The 18,847-nt window shown below is 37.9% G+C and overlaps 1 protein-coding gene across 1 annotated transcript; it reads right to left on the bottom strand.

Annotated features, from left to right (window-relative positions):
• Window positions 1–223: 223 nt before the first annotated feature.
• LOC148329481 (aldehyde dehydrogenase, mitochondrial-like) lies at window positions 224–17,064 on the bottom strand. Its single transcript, XM_088306898.1, has 13 exons — window positions 16,867–17,064; window positions 16,366–16,470; window positions 14,336–14,476; window positions 13,955–14,034; window positions 11,802–11,913; window positions 7,342–7,470; window positions 6,719–6,832; window positions 6,081–6,183; window positions 5,090–5,274; window positions 1,923–2,087; window positions 1,542–1,699; window positions 1,162–1,276; window positions 224–836 (listed from the first exon to the last, which is right to left on the bottom strand). Exons 1-13 carry the CDS (start codon window positions 16,981–16,983, stop codon window positions 804–806), a joined length of 1,557 nt encoding a protein of 518 aa, XP_088163024.1. The 5' UTR covers window positions 16,984–17,064; the 3' UTR covers window positions 224–803.
• Between the last annotated feature and the right edge of the window lie 1,783 nt (window positions 17,065–18,847).

The raw sequence follows: 18,847 nt of genomic DNA, 5'->3' as shown, positions 1-18,847 counted from the left end.
TCCTTTTTCTGTACAGTATTTATGGCAAAAGATTCCTTCTGTATTCATTTTGTACAACAGAAAATTAAGTGTTGATTGCCTAAGTTTATTTGGTAATGTTTAATAGAGCCAAGCCGGTTAAGATTAGCTCTACACTTCAGATGTGCATACTGGTCAAGTGATACATGATGTGGATGTTGACATTCACATGACATAAACTGCAGATGCAAAAATTGCATGCAAATGACTTCACAAGATCTTTTTATTTGTGAAATGTTTGGCAAACCTCACCCCAAATGTATGCCATTTCTTTATTGTGCACACATTTGCTGCAGTTCAGAGTTACAGCAGATGTTTTTCAATCTGTTCATTTGTGTCATTGGAGTAGACGGCGGTGTGATAAATCTGCAATTCATGTATTTTGATGAAATCATGCTCGCAATGACTGTCATTAAGATGCACTAACTGGCAGATATGTGACAGACTTTGTATTTGTTTGCGCATTTGCAAGACGCTTCTGACCTGAAAATAGTACTATTCCATACAGTTATCCTTCCTCTGGAATGATGCACATCCAGATGGTGCCACTTGAACCATACAGTGTTAATCAGCCTAAACATACCAGCACCATTTAAGCATGCTGATTTACGGCATTGTGATCAAAAGGCAAATATTATTTTATTAATCAAAATGTGAAAAAGTGATAATCAGGGTAGATAATTGTTGAATTATAAAACGGTATAAAAGTGATAAGTGGAACCATGTAATCCCTCAATGATGAAATAATTGTTGATTGATACTCATTACATGCATCAGCTGGTTGTTTACGAATTCTTCTGTGGTACTTTCATGGTCACCTGGCAACACAGAAAAAATTTGTACTTAATTTACAATTAAGTAGTTTATTCACATTCATGTATTTAATCATTTAATGATTTTAACACAGTCCTAATTACAATGCTTTAACCTATGACATCTGGCTTGAATAGTGCCAAAACATTTCATATGTATCACTTCCATTTAAACATGTCAATAAATGGTCATGTTCAAAGCCCATAACGGGAACCCGACAAGTTCAGAACTGTTCAACTGTGAATTTAAATAATAAACATTTTTTCCCGACCATACAAATGACAATTTGGACCTAGAAGCAATTCATAGTCATTTTGCTGAAACAGTTACCGTTTTGACTTCAGTGTAGTTGTCCAGGCCATATTCACCCAACTCTCTGCCATTTCCTGAAGCCTTGTATCCTCCAAACGGGGCCTGGGCTCCAAAAACGTCATAACAGTTAATCCTGTAGAATAAAAAGAGACACGGGATTATGGGAAATGGAAACACAAAGTAAACAGTGTCAACAAGCCTGCTTGATATTACATAAGTAAAGCTGGTGTTTTGGGGGGGGTCTTCAAATGCAGCAACAATAACCATCCACATTCCATGACATCCAATACAATATATAAAACAACAATAAAATGAGTAAAAGTATAATTGGACAGTGGTAATGTCTCACCCCTGAACACCCACAGCGTATTAAGAAAAAAACTGTTTTGTCTTCCTACCAAACTGTGCCAGCACGAAGTGCATTGGAAATGTAGTTGGCCTTATCAATGTCCTTGGTGAACACAGCAGCAGCCAGACCATATTTAGAATCATTGGCTCTCTCAACCACTTCCTCAAGTGTCTTGAACTTTAAGATCTGCATCACTGGACCAAAGATCTGGAACAAATGGGGGGTGGAAATCAACATTAATGTAAAATATACAGTGCATTTCCGGCTTTCAACTGCAGAATGCTTAATTACTGACATAAGATAGATTGCTTAAATCCAAAACCTAACACTATACAATTTCAGTGATAAAAAAAAGAAATAACGTGTCGGATGAAGACCATCAAAGGGGTACCGGAGAGAGCACAAATGCAAACATGGAAGGCCAGCGTACCTCTTCTCTGGCAATGGTCATGTTGTCCTGAACTTCTCCAAACACTGTAGGTTGGATGAAGTATCCCTTGTCAGCAGCTGCGCTGCCTCCACACATGAGTTTGGCTCCCTCTTTTTTCCCAATGCTGATGTAATCCAAAATCTTGTTGAACTGCTCCTTATCCACCTGCACATCACACGAAGCTAAATATTCAATTTCACATGTGAGCCACACTACTGAGATATCTTTGCATAAAAAAAAAAAAAAAGCGTAAAAAATTATGGAATATGTCCTTTTTAATTGCTTATGTACAAAAGGTTGTACCTCTGGCGTGGATGCCCCCCCATCAAAGTGTGAAAGTAAACGAACAAGTAAATCTTTTACCTGCCTATTTCGAAAATAAACTGCGATAAACATTTTGCGCAAGCTAGTCAGACCTTCCACCTCGCTGTTGCGTAACAGTGGGACACATTTACAGAACTGCCCCAACACCCAGCTAGGCAGGATGAAGATCCAGAGCTGGACTCCAAAAACCACACCACAGCGTCTAAAACACGATCATGCACACGTAACCCATATCGCACTCAGGTGCCCCTGCTGTCATGTCAAAGCCAATCATGTAAGCAGTCTCATGCACCAAAGAAGGCATTACTCGTTCAAATATGTGAAAAAGAACAATGGACGACATAGCAAACGCCTGCTTCATTCTTGTTATCCCAAAAGTCCAGCGCAGGATTATCAAGAAGCAAACAGCTGCTCGTGAATTTCGCTTGCTTGATGACGGTCATAACTCTGCACTCCCGACCGATAGACCTGGCTTCAATAAATTTGATGTTTTTCACATTACTTATTGATCAGAGTATGTCCCATCTTTGTTGCACGCTTGTATAACATTGTATAATGTCATGGGAATTTGCAGGTGCATGATATGAAAGGCTTGCATGTCTCAAAAAGTTATCTCATGGGACATCATGTCCATAAAACTGGTAAAAGCACAAAAACTCTATGCAAAAGAACAGCAGCTGTTGTCTATCATTGTTAGTCCAAATGAACCTTTATTTGCATTAACAGCACAACTGTTTTCGATAGGGTCAGTCTTGAATAGTCCAAAAAAAGTCAGGTAAGATTGATTGGATCGTCAATAGTTGAATTATGACAGAAGGTGGAAGCAGTTGAGACATTGTTAAATGAACACACAAACGTTGTTCAGATCCTGTGTGGAGTTTGCATGTCCTTCGGTTTCCTCACACAATCCAAACACATGCTTGGCAGGTTGACTAAACACTCGAAATTGCCGAAATTGAGTGTGAGCGCGGATGGTTGTTCGTCTATGTGTGCCCTGCGATTGGTTGGCAACCAGTTCAGAGTGCACCCCGCCTACTGCCTAAAGATAGCTGGGATTGGATCCAGCACCGCCCACGGCACTTGTGAGGACAAGCGGCAAAGTTAATAGATGGATGTTGTCCAGACACAGATTACATTATCAATCATTGTTAAATTTATTATACTAATTTCCCCAACACACCTCCTGTGCAAACGCATCTTAATGGCAACATACCGGCTGACTAATAACAGTGGCTCTTCTACTTTCAACCCTTTTGACTTTGCCCCCCTGGCCTCTAAAGCCAACAATCTTGAACTTGACACAGATTTTAAATGGCACCGGCAAATCAGTTCTGTAGTCCGATCCAGATTTTTTTAATTTTAGGCAGCTGGATAAAGTGATGACGCCCTTTCTTCCCCAGCGGCACTTAGAAACAGTAACCCATGCCTTCGTTACATCTCGGCTAGATTACTGTAATGCACTTTAATGTAATGGGAAGGGGAGCTGGCCGAGTGGTCTAAGGCGCCGCGTTCAGGACCCAGTCTCCCCAGGAGGCCTGGGTTCGAAACTCGAATTTCCCCATTGTGGGACTAATAAAGGGAATATTATTATTATTATTATTATTATTACTTTACTTTGGAGTCAGTCAGTCCTCGCTCAAGCGCCTCCAACTGGTCCAAAATGCTGCCAATCGCCTTTTAACTGGAGCTCGAAAGATGGATCATATAACCCCAATCTTGGCCTCTCTATACTGGTTCCCAGTGCACTTTAGAGTTCACTTTAAGATACTTCTGTTGGTCTTCAAATCTTTAAATGGCCTCGCCCCAGCGTACTTCTCTGAGCTCTTCCACCCCTACACACCTGCCCGCTGCCTCAGGTTTGTGGACCAAATGTTGCTGGAGGTTCTGAGGGGGGGATCGTGCCTTTTCTGTTGTCGGCCCTTCCCTATGGAATGAGCTTCCATCAAATGTTAGGCAAGCCCCCTCTCAGTCCACTTTTTATTCTCGCTTGAAGACACAATCTTTAGCTTTCGACTCAACATGAGAGTGTTGCTGTTCTTTGTTTAATTTTTAAATTCCCTGCTAATTTATATTATACCATATGTAAAGTGCTTTGTTACAGCTCCAGCTGTTGTGAATCGCGCTATATAAAGAAAGTTGTATTTTATAAGTGTATTGTAGTGTAAAAAATTCATGTTTAATTGCTGAATGTAGAAGACTATTTCCTGCCCATGAACTTTAGCCTGGAAATTGGAACTTGCCGTGTTTTATTGATGGGCTAGATTTTATTGATGTGGCGTTTCCTCAGGAGACATAGAGAATCGTTAAACATAATTGTAATATTGTCTGCCTGGTTGCTTATCAGATGTCATTAGTTTTTTGATAGGTTTGGCCTTTTTTGTAATGAAGACCAGTTTGACCACTCGACCTATTGGTTCAGTACACACTAGAAAAGAGAAACATGTCGTCCTTTGCAGATGAACGTGAAAAAAACCCTCCAGGTGTCAAAAGTCATGAATCATTGTATACACAAAAACTCAACTATTGAAGGTAGCGCAGAGGCCCACAAACTTATTGCACTACAGACTGGTTCCCTTTATTGCAGCCTAGTGGCTGTGGCACCAAGCACTACTGTTAATAACTATTCCAACTCATAATTCCACACAATATTTCATTTAAGGTTATCAACCTAACCAATAAATAGTTGGAGTGTGAAATAAAGCTGCAGAAATCAATTGGAGTTAATAAAAAGTCAATTTTTGATGAACACTTCGCCCTACAATGTCTCTTTGAGAACCTCGGGCAAAATGTAAGCACTTAGTTTGCGTTGTGCACATGACGCAGTAGTGTTGCGAGTGTATTACCTGGGGTCCCTGCTCAGTCTTGAAGTCAAAGGGGTTGCCCACCACTCGTCTCTTGGCTCGTTCTGCACTGCGCTCCACAAACTCGTCGTAGATATCGGCTTGGACGTACGTCCGGGACCCGGCGCAACAACACTGGCCTTGGTTAAAAAATAAAGCAAAGTGCGCCTGCTCCACGGCATCGTCCACTGAGCAATGAAAAGATAAAAAGGTAATGATTAGCTCTCGAAAAATATGAAGATGAAGATGAAAACTCAAAATCTTGTTTGAGGTGTCTAAAACTAGAACAATATTTATGGGGCTCCAGGTCTATACAGTGTATATATTATATATATATATTTAGTTTTTTAACTCATTCACTACCAGCCGGGGGAGAAAAAAAAAAAAACACGTCTTTGACGTATTTATCCGTCAATGGTATTAAATGAGTTAATATACTTGTCATACATTTGCATTTGTGTGGTGCAGCCCAATAATAAACAAGCAACCACTTTGTCCCTTTCACATTTCCTGTTTAAAGTCCCTCACATTTGATGTTATCACGCTTCTAATTACCTGAATGTATACCGGTAACTTTTTTTATTAGCGGTGTGAGAGAGTGTGCAAGTGGTAGCAACATTCTGCTTTGAAGTTCTGTGTCAAACGCAATTCCAGATAAATAGCTGGCCCACCTATGCTAACGGTTAAATGTTTATGCGCAAACAAAGACAAAGTTCGAAAAACACTAAATCACAATTCAGTTCCAATCCAAAAGTCAGTCCTTGTCTGAAAACCTGAAGAATAAAAACACTGCTAAACATTCCAACTGGAGTTAGTCATGTCTTTAGAAATTCTGCTGATTTTGCCTGCGGGCACTTTTGTTGTATGCAACACAGTTGCATTTATTTGTTTATTTTTTTTAATAAAGGTGGTGTCGTAAGTTTTGATTAGAAAAAACAAACAATACAATTCAAAGTTCGATGGAATGAAAACAGAAAAAAAAAAATATATATACTTTTTGCGTCGGACAGGATGATGTTGGGACTTTTTCCTCCGAGCTCCAGAGTGACCTTCTTCAGGTTACTGTTGCCTGAAGCCTGCTGGATTAGATGACCAACCTAAGGGAAACAAACAGGAAACATGTAACCATCTATCATGGAAACCAAATCTCGACTTGCTTGAATATCGTAAATTTGGCTCGAAAATGTGAACTAAATCTGGAGGTTTTGAAAGAGATGTGATGAGACCTGATTAACGTGAGTCAAGTTTGATCTTGATTACACACAGTTCTGCACTGACCGCATTTTGGAGGTAGTGATGAGTGGCAGAAAAATGAAAACCGTAAACAACCTTAAGTGTGAGAGTAATGTGACCGCTGTAAAACGTCAAATAACGTCAGTCATTTTTGAAACATACAAGTGCAGTGCGTAAAAAAATTTATGTGTCACTGCCGCTCCCTGTGACATGCGCTTCAGCTGTGGAATGCAATTCTTCATTCAATATTACTGCACTCATGCACTTTATATTTCTTAATGACACTGTATTTGGTATATTTATGTATATGTCCTTACTTTTGTTCGTGTCTTTTTGCTACAGTACAGGAGATACAAAAATACTTGTCAAATCAACAAAATTCTGATCTTCTGTTCATACCTCTGTTGATCCTGTGAAGGCCACTTTGTCAACATCCATGTGCCTCGCTAAGGCAGCTCCAGCTGAAGGCCCCATGCCAGGCAAAATATTCACCACACCTTCTGGAAACCCTACCTGTAAAGAAAATGTTCCTCCTCTATAACTAAAATAAACATTTGAATTGATTTTTAATCTTGTTTTCATTTAAGCTTCATAAAAAAAACGATTTGTTCTGCTTTTCTTGTGTGCATCGTATAATCTACAAATTTGAAATGCGGCATGTGCCTAGAAAAAAAATTATCTTACGGTAGGTAGCCTGTGCGTCCTAACTACAGCTAGTTTCCACATCAAATGTCAGCAATTCTTCCTTTGGAAAGAATTACGTATGTGTTAAAGGGCATGTTTGACCTTTGAAATGATCTAGAGACCTTTTATTTAAAAATAAATAAATAAATAATATGTAACGAGAGTGAGTTATGGTACATTAGACGATATCCTGTTTTTTTTTGTGTATTCTGAAACAAAAATGGCAAAAACAATTATGGCAAAAAAAAACCCCACCTCAGATCATGAATACTGTTTAATGTCAATGTTCTGCATTGTAGTAAATTTGAGTTGGTAAGGCGAGCAACGCAACAAAGTACCTCTTTTATCAGGTTGGCTACATAGAGAGCGGTAAGCGGCGTCTGCTCAGCGACTTTCATCACCACAGTGTTACCGGTTGCAAGAGCGGGGCCAAGTTTCCACGCCTGCATCAAGAGAGGGAAGTTCCACTGCAGAGGGAAAAGGAAGAGCAAACAGAACTTTACCACCTTGCATGCACTCTCAATAGTTTGATCTCATTTCGCAAATATTCTGACTCAGCTTGAAAAAGAAAGCCTTTACAGTGCAGCTTAAAAGACTACATTTTCACGTGGCGCACCGCAACCTTTCTACACATGCTGCTATCTTTATTCTCTGGGTGGATTCCCAAATTCTCAGGTTCGGGAACACGTATCAGGTTCCCACACCTCACAGCTTGAGGAAATTTTAAATAGACCACATTGAATGGCAAAAGTGGGAGATAAGTGGAAAGAAAATGATTTATAAAGTCAAATATGTCAGCGAGGTAACACTGTAGTTCTCATAAACTGAGTGTTTTTAAATACTGCACAAGTGTGAGCCGTGACTTGATCCTCAGTGATTTGAAAATGCGGCATACTAAAAAGGAGAGTTAAAGCCAGTGCAAATAAAAAAATGGTGAAACATGATTCCGCTGCATTGCATCATGCACTGCTGTTGTATTTGGGATACATTGTTAAATAAAGTTGTATTTCCTTCATTGCACTGCAAATAATCAGACTCTGCATTTAAAAAAAAAAAAATAAAACATTTAGATTCAAGCCGAAGTAGACATCATGCCATGCCAAAAAGGGGGGAAATATGTATAAAAAATTATAATTAACATTTTTAATAAGAACTTATTTTTAATGTAATGGGGCAAACAGAAAAATCATAAAGTAAAATATCATATAAGGGTGAGTCATGATTTTATCCTCTATGGTGAAGTGCTACGCGTCATGACACAATGGAACAAATTAATAACTATGATCCGAAATCGCAGGCACTGAAGTGCAAGTTGACCTGCAGATTGCACACAATGCTGTTGGGCGTGATCTTTTTTGTTTTTGATTGATTGATTTATTGAACATATAAACATATTACAAGATAAAAACAAGATCAAAAGAAAGAAAAAAAAGAGAAAATAAATCATCAGTAGATGTCATAGTTCAACGTGGTTTACTTATCAAATAATAATATATTTACACTTACAGTTAATTTATATACATATAATTATGCCATAATAAAAATATACTTCTGTACCAGGTTCATATGATAACTAAATGTGTATAGAAATGTTGTTCATATTTATACTTGATTTATATAATTTTGTAACCCTATATTTTTACATGTTTTATTGAACACCACAAGTGATTCACACCACCTCAAATCATTATCATAATTATTCCATAGATAGACACGTTTGACAGAGACACACATTTGCTTTACATTAATTCTTATCTTTCATTTTTTAAAGTCGCCTGTGCCCCTCAGGTTATAACAACAACCTTCATTAATTTCAAACAGTTTCTGAATACTGTGCCAGAGTTTCTTGTTGTATGCTTTGCTGTACATTATTTGAGCAGTTTTAAATTCAACTATGTCATCAAATTTAAGAGTGTTTGATGTGATAAATAAATGATTAGTTGTTTCTCGATAGTATGAATGGTTGATAATAGGTTTAGCTCTTTATAGATAGTCAATGTATTTGTTTTATATGTATTTCCCCATATCCCCAAGCAATAGGTCAGGAATGTAAGTAATAATGAACAATATAAGGTGTATAATGATTCCTTTTTTAGCAGGTCCTTGATTTTATATAGGATAACTATAGTTTTAGATACTTTACTTTTCACATTTTTTATTTGTGGTTTCCAGCCTAATTTTGCATCGATTACAAGGCCAAGAAATTTAATTTAATTTCCTCTTTCTATAGAATCGACAACAATCTTGATCTAGTGTTTAATTTGACTGTTAGCAAAAATTATGAACTTTGTCTTATTCAAGTTCAAGGAGGATTTATTTGCATCAAACCACTTTTTAAACAAATTTAATTCAGTTTCCAAAAAACTTAACTCAGAATCACTAGTTTTTTTTTAAAATGTTTATATAGCAGATTTTTCTTTTTACATGCCTTTTCAATCCCCCATTTGGGCCTTGACTCTTCCTCGACACAGTTCTTAATGGACAATGTTTGTCATATAGTGAGATTATAGTTGACAGAAATGATGGGTATGCCAGATTTGGGTCTTCATGAGAATAAACCTCAGACCAATTTTGTTTTTCTAGATCCTTCTTTAAGGCAGTGAAGGAGTTTTGATTTCTTGATCTTAATTCTGATATATAGGTTTGTTTGCCTTTTTTTAGCAATATAATTTGGGATAATTCCAAAGACAGGCAAGAGATCACTAATATCATTTATGAGAATTCCACTTACTATTTTATAATCAATTTTATTTTGTAATGTATTAAAGTGGCTGTATCTATCGTTATTCTACTAGGTTTCTTAATTACAGGAAAAAGACAATTGCTAAGCATTATATTAATAAAGCCAGTAGTTTGTTTGGTAGCTGTGTGGGTTTAATAAATCAACATTAAAATCCCCGCAAAATATATATATTTTTTTGTCTTTTATGACTGAGGATTTCCTCTACTTTCTCATTGAGCGTGTCAAGAGGGGATCCCGGTGTTCTATACAGCTTCTATGAGTATTTGGTGCTTTTTCTGACATGTATTTCAACTGTTAGACATCCCATAATACTCTACATTGAGTATTTCAGTCCTTTCATCCTTGTGTATCTCAGATTGTTATCCACATAAATAGCGACTCCACCTCCTTTCCTGTTCATCCGGTTCACGGTGAATGGTTCAAAACCATCCATTTCTACATCAATTTTTTTTTTTCATTTTTAAGCCAAGTTTATTAATTAATTTATTTATTTTACTTATATATATTCTTTAAGTTCAGTGAAGTTTTTATGGAGACCTCTGCTATTAAAGTGTATGATTGATAGTGCATCTTCTGTTTTTATATTGACATTAAATTGCTCATTAGTGTAGTATTTGCAACTAGTGTCGTGATTATTTCGATAAAAGTAATTGTCCGGATCAAGGTTATTTTCGGGATCAAAGTTCAACATATGGAAATGTGGGTAAGTTTATTTCTCGGTTATGCATGATCATTTTTTTATGTTTATATTCATTTATATAATTCTTACTGGTTTTGTTGTTAAGATATCATTGACCAGTCTCAAATGCTACCTGTTTTTTTGGTGTGTTTGTGAATTATGAGTTGATCATATCGTAAAAAAGCACTATCTCCTTTGTCACGTGCTGCTTTGATCTACGAAGAATGCAAGCCAGACACAAGGAAATACAGAGCTGAGGAGTTCTATTACAGGTAACATGCTATTACTCCTCCTCGTGAATGCCTCAAGTATGCACTTGACACAATTTGGAATTTCTCAAATGACACGTCTGAGTGGTAGAACGTTACGGTACTTTTTGTTTCTGGCATTTCAGACATATTTACATGAGCGGGAAAGAGCCTTTCTGCTCGCCGCCTCCCATTTTGCCAATGCCGCCGACTCGACACAATAACTGACGTCAAGGTTACACATTGTCGTGCTGGGTTGCACCTGTCTTAACGTGGTACTTAGAGACACAAAAACAACTATCGCAAGTCGTCTCAGCTGTCAGATATCAAACTGCCTGTGTTAACTATTTTCCAAATTTGAGTCGAACGCGCATAATGAATCGCACTCCAATTTTTCACGATTGACAGGCGAAATAAAAGGTGCTCCCTGTTTGTAGATCAGCTTTCAACATTTGTTTGCATATGATGGCCATCAGTATAGTTGAGGATTAGCTCTCTCGCACTCAGACACACAGTGAAATTCCCATATACACATTTTTCAGTTATCAAATGTAGCCTGACCGACCTCAATAAACGGACCTTTGACTAATTGGAAAATTCATGCTAAAAATACAAAAACAAACCAATCCACTAATTTGACCCAACTTCTTGCGATGGTTTGTACAAAACAGCCCAATTTTCTGGATTGTTTTGTACAAAACTACACGTTTTGGGGGATGGCAGTGGGGAGGGTTCTGCAAAAACAACCCAGAACGTTGGGTCACATTAACCCAAGTAGTGGGTCCATTTTTGAGGGTTATTTTTGACACAAGTGTTTTTAAAGTATCCTTGGTGGCCCTTTAAGATTTCAATTTGAGCGCGTCTGATATAAAGCATTGACTTTTTCACGCACACGGTGGGAATATCTTACTTAAAACAGTTGTAATAGTTAATGGTCTTCTGATAGTTCATATGGGATCATTTGTTTTTAAATGCAATTAAGTAACTAGACTCCTGGAACAGAATGTGTTCTACTTTGGCGCTTCCAATACATTTACAGAAAATGCAGCCTTTTATGTACTGGAAATTGAATTTTAGCCGAATGCATTAGTTTCATTTTTGCCATTCATTAAGTCCTTCGCGGCTTACCGGTATGATTTGTCCGCAGACTCCTATGGGTTCATGTCTGGTGTAGCAGAAATAATCTCCATCAATGGGGATGGTCTTTCCCTCCCATTTGTCAGCCCAGCCTGCGTAGTACCTGAGAACATCACAAGAGTTTCAAATCAAGGGAAACTTCCACATTATGTTGGGCAGTGACAATGAGATCTGAAAGGTCCCGAGTCGGAAGAATGGCTAACCTTATCAGAACTCGAGTCGTGCTTTGGTATTGGACTTCTGCGCTTGTCACAGATTGTCCATAGCAAACAGCGTGTTCAAGTCAAAGAGTGTCCAAATGGGCAATTAAAATACAATCAGCTCAATGAACAACTTTGCGGTTGTGTGATCAGACTTGTGGCTACATGTCTTAAGGGGGAAGCTGTCAAGTGCTCAGCACCAATTGTGGGAAAGGATGTTTGTTGGTCATGCCAGGCAGACAAATTTATTACAAGTCGGCAGGTAACATCTGGCAGAGTTTGCCCCACATGAGCTTTGCTGACATGGTGAAAACGTTTTGATCAGGTCCCTCCGGAAATTCGGAAGGAGGTGTTCTGAAAGTATGAAGTATCGAACCCCCTCAGATGGGGTTTCAGTCCCTGTACAACCGCTGTCAGATTTTGGGCTGCAATGCCGGCAATAAATCATTTTTTTTGTAGAAATTTGAAGAAAAACAGTAGATCACATGACAAAATTTACTTCAAATGGCAACTTTCTGGCTTTAAGAAACCCGAGAAGAAATCTAATAACAGTTACATTTTTAGACATTGCCGAGTCAAGAAATTATGGAATCACACAATTCTGAGGAAAGAAACATTGGATTTGCTTTGCTGGTTGAAGCCTTGTCATGGGCCATTTTCTTCAACTTCAACCCAAAATGTTTGATTGGATTTAGTTTCCGACTATTTGCAGGCCACGTCATTGACCTTATGTGTCTTTCTTCAAGGAATGTTTCTGCTCTATGGCTAGATGCGATATCATCTTGTAAAACAATTTAATCATCCCCAAACATTCTTTCAATTGATGGGTTGAGGAAAGTGTCCAAAATGTCAACACAAACTTGTGCATTTATTGAAGGGGGAATGACATCCCAACCCAGTGCCTTTACCTCACACGCAGCCCCGTATCATTAATAGCGGTAGAAATTTGCAATTTGTTTTCATGAGGCAGTCGTCTTCATAAATCTTACTGGACCGGCATCAAACAAAAGTTCCAGCATTAAGACTTTGCCCAAGGCAGACTCGCCATTAATCACTGAATATGACTTTAATCCAGTCACTCTTCTAACTTTTTATTAGATTTTTTTTTTTTTAGCTTTTCTGTTTGCTTTCGGCAGTTTCTTACAGTTTGGTCATCGACGTTTACTCCAGTTTCTTTCTTCCCAATTGTTTGTCTGTTTTCAAGACATATTACTTTAAGTTTTCAGTCTTGATGCCTTCATTGGTCTACCAGTAATAAGTGTCTTTAACAACTTTCCCATGTTGTTTGTTCAGGGTCCAAATTCTCAACAGCGCTGACTGTGAACAATCAACAGCTTTTGCAACATTGTGTGATTATTAACCTTCTTTAAGAAGTTTGATAATCCTCTCCTTTGTATCAGTTGACATCTCTTGTGTTGGAGCCATAATTCATGTTAGTCCACTGGGTGCAAAAGTTCTCGAAGAAATAATCACTCTTGCGTAACTGCAGACCCATGAGCAGCAATAATCTGATGCAGGTGTTAGTTTTGAGAATGGAAATTTTCAGGATGATTCCTTTTTTTTCCCCTTCCTCAGAATTCTGTCATTCCATATTTTTTCCCTTGGTTTGGTCTAAAAATGTAACTGACTACCACATTTTTCTTGCTGGGAAGAGACCCCAGATAAATGCTAGAGAGACGACAGTACGTCTCCTGGATGACTTGACAACACCTCTGGATAAAGTTAATGAGGGTAAGGGAAGTAAGGGCTTCCCATTTCCCTGCTGCCCCGTAACCCGGCCAAGAAAATATATTGGTGTAATATCCTTACATGAAATATCCTAAAAGACAGACGCATGTCACGAAAGGCGACAAGAAACAAACAATATTTAGAAACGCTCCAACCAAATTACGACCAAAATAAATTTGGCAAAATAATCCCAAAGCAGAGTTATGCATTTGTTACCTGAGACACTTGACCACATTGGGCAGATCCACTGTGTAAGAAACAGCATATGGCTTCCCATTGTCAAGGGTCTCCAGTTCCTATGGCAACATTATTACAATAGGAAAGTCAAATAACTACAGTTTGTTTAGGATACGCAATAACCTACTTTTACAACATTGTGTAAACACATGGCGAATTTTAATTAATCTGTTTGTGCAGCAATTTTATTACCGTGTGTACTTAATCAAAAATAATGAGGTGGGTGGTGTAAATTTGCAAGCTTCTATATATTGACACACTCCAAAAAACTGTGATGAAAGCAGAAAAGACCTATGGAACTAGACATCAAGCCAAATAAAACAAGATTAGTAGTTGTAACCGCTTTTCATTGCAACCCACCGCAAGGTAGGCAGAATCCCTCTCAATTGCATCAGCCAACCGGCTGAGAAGCAGGCCTCTGTGGGAGGCATCCATCCGTCTCCATGGCGACCCCAACCGGAAGGCATCGCGTGCTGCTTTCACTGCTTTGTCAACGTCCACCTGGAAATAGAAAGACCCGTTTTTAATATTAGTGTCACTCTTTTAAAAAAAAAAAATCTCTGGAAAAGTAATCAAGTTACAACAATTGTCAATAAGACATTTTTTCTGGTCACATGACAAAAAAAGGAGAAAGTGAGCCTTGCCTGAGAACTCCAAAACATTGAGAAAGTCCAGGTAAACATACAGTTTCGGTCCACTGTTCCCATTCTGATTAGTCTGAGAAATAGTTACCCTGATTTTACTTACTTTACATTTATACTTTTAAAACAATCATTACCTCAGTTTTAACTGCCATCCATTTGTATAATAAATTGTATTATTATTAGAATTTGTTTTATTTAAAATGAATTTGAATGTATTGAATTTAAATATTTATATACTGTAGTTAATAGAAAATAAACTATACATTTAGAAAAATCTAATTTAATGTACGTTTATTTTGGACATCAAAAGTGTCAAAACCTGTCAAAAGTGTGCGTGTGTTTGAATAAAAATAAGATTTTGACATGAACTCCTCTCTAAACAATGTCTTATTGTTTCTATTTTTGGGTTCTAAGATGGCACCATCACCCAAAACAAACTATTAAGTGGGGCAAAAGCCACGTCCGTAACTGGAATTACCTGCTCACACCATTGAAGCACACCATATGCTGAGTCGTGCACATAAGACCAATGATTGGCACATTTTGAAACTGGCTAACAAAAGGATCCAAGGACTTGTTGGAATTTCAATACTGCTACAATCTGGACTCCCATTCTGGTTATGATGACCACAAAAACATTTTTGAGGCTATGCAATCAGCACCAGTCACAAAATAATAATTATACCTTTTATGGCAGATTCAAATGAAGGTTTTGTACCTGATTTTCGTTTGTGTGTCTTTCTTGGCTCTACATTTCATACAATTAAGCATTATAATTGAAAACATTATTAAAAACACTTACTAATATTTTTTCAGAATCAAGCAGCAGCACAAAATGTGATTTCAATAAAATAATACAAAACAATTTTATTTATATAGCGCATTTCACAAGAGCTGGTGCTGTCACAAAGTGCTTTCCATATGCCATCATGTAAATTAGAAGGTAATTCAAACACAAATTAAAAGAAGGTCTGTACACTGAAGAGGGAAATGTAATTAAACTTGACTAAAGTGTCACATTCAGTCAAATAGGCAGGAAAACCAGGCAGTTGTTTTGGGCCCTGAGCTCAAGGGGTTCCCAGGAGACAGATGAAATTGTGCCATATCAATGACAAAGCACTGCAACGACAACTGTCGCTGTCGGGAAACCCCGACTGAAAAGGGCCCCTTAAGAAATGTTGCTGTTTGGTGAGTGCCAAGAGGCAGCAGTTATTGCCTGGCCCATTTTAGAAAGCCCACATCGTTTACATGCATGGTTGTTGTCATTATTTTTAATTAATTGGTTGCATAGTCTGAGTTTAAAATCCCTTGATTTTTTTTTTTTTTTTAAAGTCCTTGAACACACTTTGTGCCAAGGCAAAAGCAAATATGAAGTCACGTTATTTTGCTACTCTCCCCTTGAAGCTATTAATGGCTCGTGTAATCACACTTTGCAATTGATATTTGCTTTTTTATTATTTCCTTCACATCTGCCGAGAATATTAAGTTAAGTTGTTACATTCTTATTGAAAATCATATTAGTTTACTGATGCTGGATGTCAAATCAATCTGTGTTAGTGTGATATTCCAGTGGCACATTCATGTAGTGTTTTCTTTTTTCTTCTCACTCTCCATTGTCCTTCTTGCCTTTTAAGGTCCTTGAATGAGTCTACAAACGGCTCTGATTACTGTTACATGTCAGCTTCTTATTTCCCAGTTTCGATTCATGCAGGATAGGATCTCAATGAAAGCATTGTGTTTGCTTACATCATTGGCCTCAGCAACGTGACAGATGACCTCCCCTGTTGCTGGGTTTACAGTTGGAAACGTTTTCCCACTTGCTGCATCTTGCCACTGGTTGTTGATGAACAGCTACAAGAACAAAACGTAAGAATTAGGAATGCATTATGTCGGAAAGCAAAAAAAGCGCGGCGGGGGGGGGGACTTTGAAAACTTGAAATTGCAGCGTCATTCTAGTCAAAAAAGAAATAAAAGGATACATTTATTAGTCAGCTCCAGGACATGCTTGCAACGTAGAGGTACAAGACTGAGAACATTCACTTTAGACAACATTTTCCTTGCTGACTAAGTCGCTCTACAATTACAGAAATCCTGATTTGCAGAGAGCGCCCTCTTTATTTGCAGTGGTTTAACAGTTTTTCCTCGCGGCCAAGTTTCTCATTGAGCGATTGCATTAAAAGTCTAACCCCGTACCAGTTACCCAAGGAGCGACCCAAACCCGAACAAGTAGTCAGAAACTTTGTGTACCTTATTAAAGTGAACCTCGGGTTGGGTGCTGGGTGCGGGTATAGCCGCAGCGGAGTAGTGGCACGCCGACACAACCTTCACCCGTGGAAGGCTCCGAGAAATCACAGCACGGAGCATTTCGGAAGAGTTCACCCACTCCAAGTCTTTCTAAGCAGCGACAAATGTACGCAGAGTGCAAAGTGCTGGAGAGCTCATGAAATCCGTTTGTTTTCACCCCGCCCATTACTACGTCAATGTTTCTTGACCAATACGTGGAGCACTAAATGGGTCCCGCGTTCAGCGCTAAATTGTAAGTCAGCGTCGCCGTCATATTGGATGTGGTCAACTGAAGCGTTCGGCGGTGTCTCATCCATTTGCTGTTAGGACATGCACCAAAGTAATCAACTGTTTAAAACTCAAAGCCAGATCTCTTTTAACTGACAATTAACTTTTAATTGTATTGGACCATAATAACATCATTTTGTGAAAAGAATCTTCTGGCATTGTGTTGTGTAGTGTAATATGAAGTCCCATATGTACAGAATATTGTGATTTGTCAGCGTCTAACCAGCCTCCAAACAAAGAAGACTTTTCCATTTAACTAAATGTCACCCCAATAATTACAGCACCATGATTGTTGTTAATTGTTGAGCTAACATTTCTCATAATAGGATGGCTTCCCAAAGATAAAAGGCTCAGAAAGTACTGGAAAATAGCTGTCAGAACTACCGCCAACACTAAAGTTAAATTTATATAAATTATTGACTCAAAATTAATTATTCAAACGTCATCTATAATTCAGGATCTGGTAGATTGGCCTTTTGATATCTACAAATCTTCTGCCATTTTCATACGGATGCAGTATTCTTAAATGCATGTATACTCTGCTACAATATATATACATATATTTTATATTAACCACATATTTAAAGAAAAATGTACAACTGATCTGAACACAAACTTGAAATATATCAAATTTAAGTAAAGAACATTCGATTCTCACAGTCAACATCAATGAAAGTCCTTACTTTTACACAATGGCAAGCAAACAGTAGTCACAGACGGACACCCATTTTTGTAACGGAGGATGAGAAGTTTTAATAAAAAGGATGTAATTAGCAAGCACGGAGGTTTTGTCCATTCATTTAATCGTCCCTAACCGCGTCATGTATTGCGTGTATAAAATTCAAATATTTGCATGCGCAGTAGCATGAAATCTTGTAATGCTGTTGTGTGTACTGGCCCTTAACTGACAGCTCCAGAGCGTGCGAGTGAGACTGAATGGGCAAAAACACGGAAGCGATTTGCACAGCTATGTGAAGAAGCAAAATGATAATCTTAAATTGTTATTAATTTGAGCAAAGGTATGATGTACAATACAGCAATCTCAAATTTTTTTCTGGATATGTGTGAATTCTATTTACTAAAGTCCTGATAGTAATATGATAAAGAATGACGGACACACTGCCACCCTACTGAAAATGTTGTGACCACGCTCCTGTGGTTATACAAAATGATAATATATTTACTATCTATATTTAAATAACTTTAGATTCATGTATGTGCATGCGTGTGTTTATATTTGGAAAACAGATTAAGTGTTTTGAGCTACCAACAAAGTAGCACGGTTACTATGATGATATATATTAAACTATATGGGAATAAACATTTATAATCACCAGAGTTTGTTCTTATCTGTTAATTAAATATATTTGCATGTGTGGGAATGAATGAATGAGTCATTCACATTGTAGGTTGTCACTGTATGAAGTTCAGCTCACTTATTTGTTATAGTTTACGGGCAGGTTTGCCACATCAAATATGTCGGACGGCTGACGTATTACAGCAACAAGGCTTTCTATGTGTATGATGTCTGTGTCCTGACCGACCCGACTAGGCTTGCACTTCGATTTGCGTCAATTTATTTTTGTCTCCCTCCTCCAGTGTTTCCCAATCTTTCCTGAGGCGAGGCTCTTCCTGTATTTTACATGAGAAACATTTC

The sequence above is a fragment of the Idiotropiscis lumnitzeri genome, chromosome 10, assembly GCF_059441095.1.
Source record: "Idiotropiscis lumnitzeri isolate Australia: NSW breed Sydney's pygmy pipehorse chromosome 10, RoL_Ilum_1.0, whole genome shotgun sequence".
Lineage (NCBI taxonomy): Eukaryota > Metazoa > Chordata > Actinopteri > Syngnathiformes > Syngnathidae > Idiotropiscis > Idiotropiscis lumnitzeri.
The sequence above is the reverse complement of the archived record's forward strand: the minus strand, read 5'-3'. Positions and strand labels throughout refer to the sequence as shown.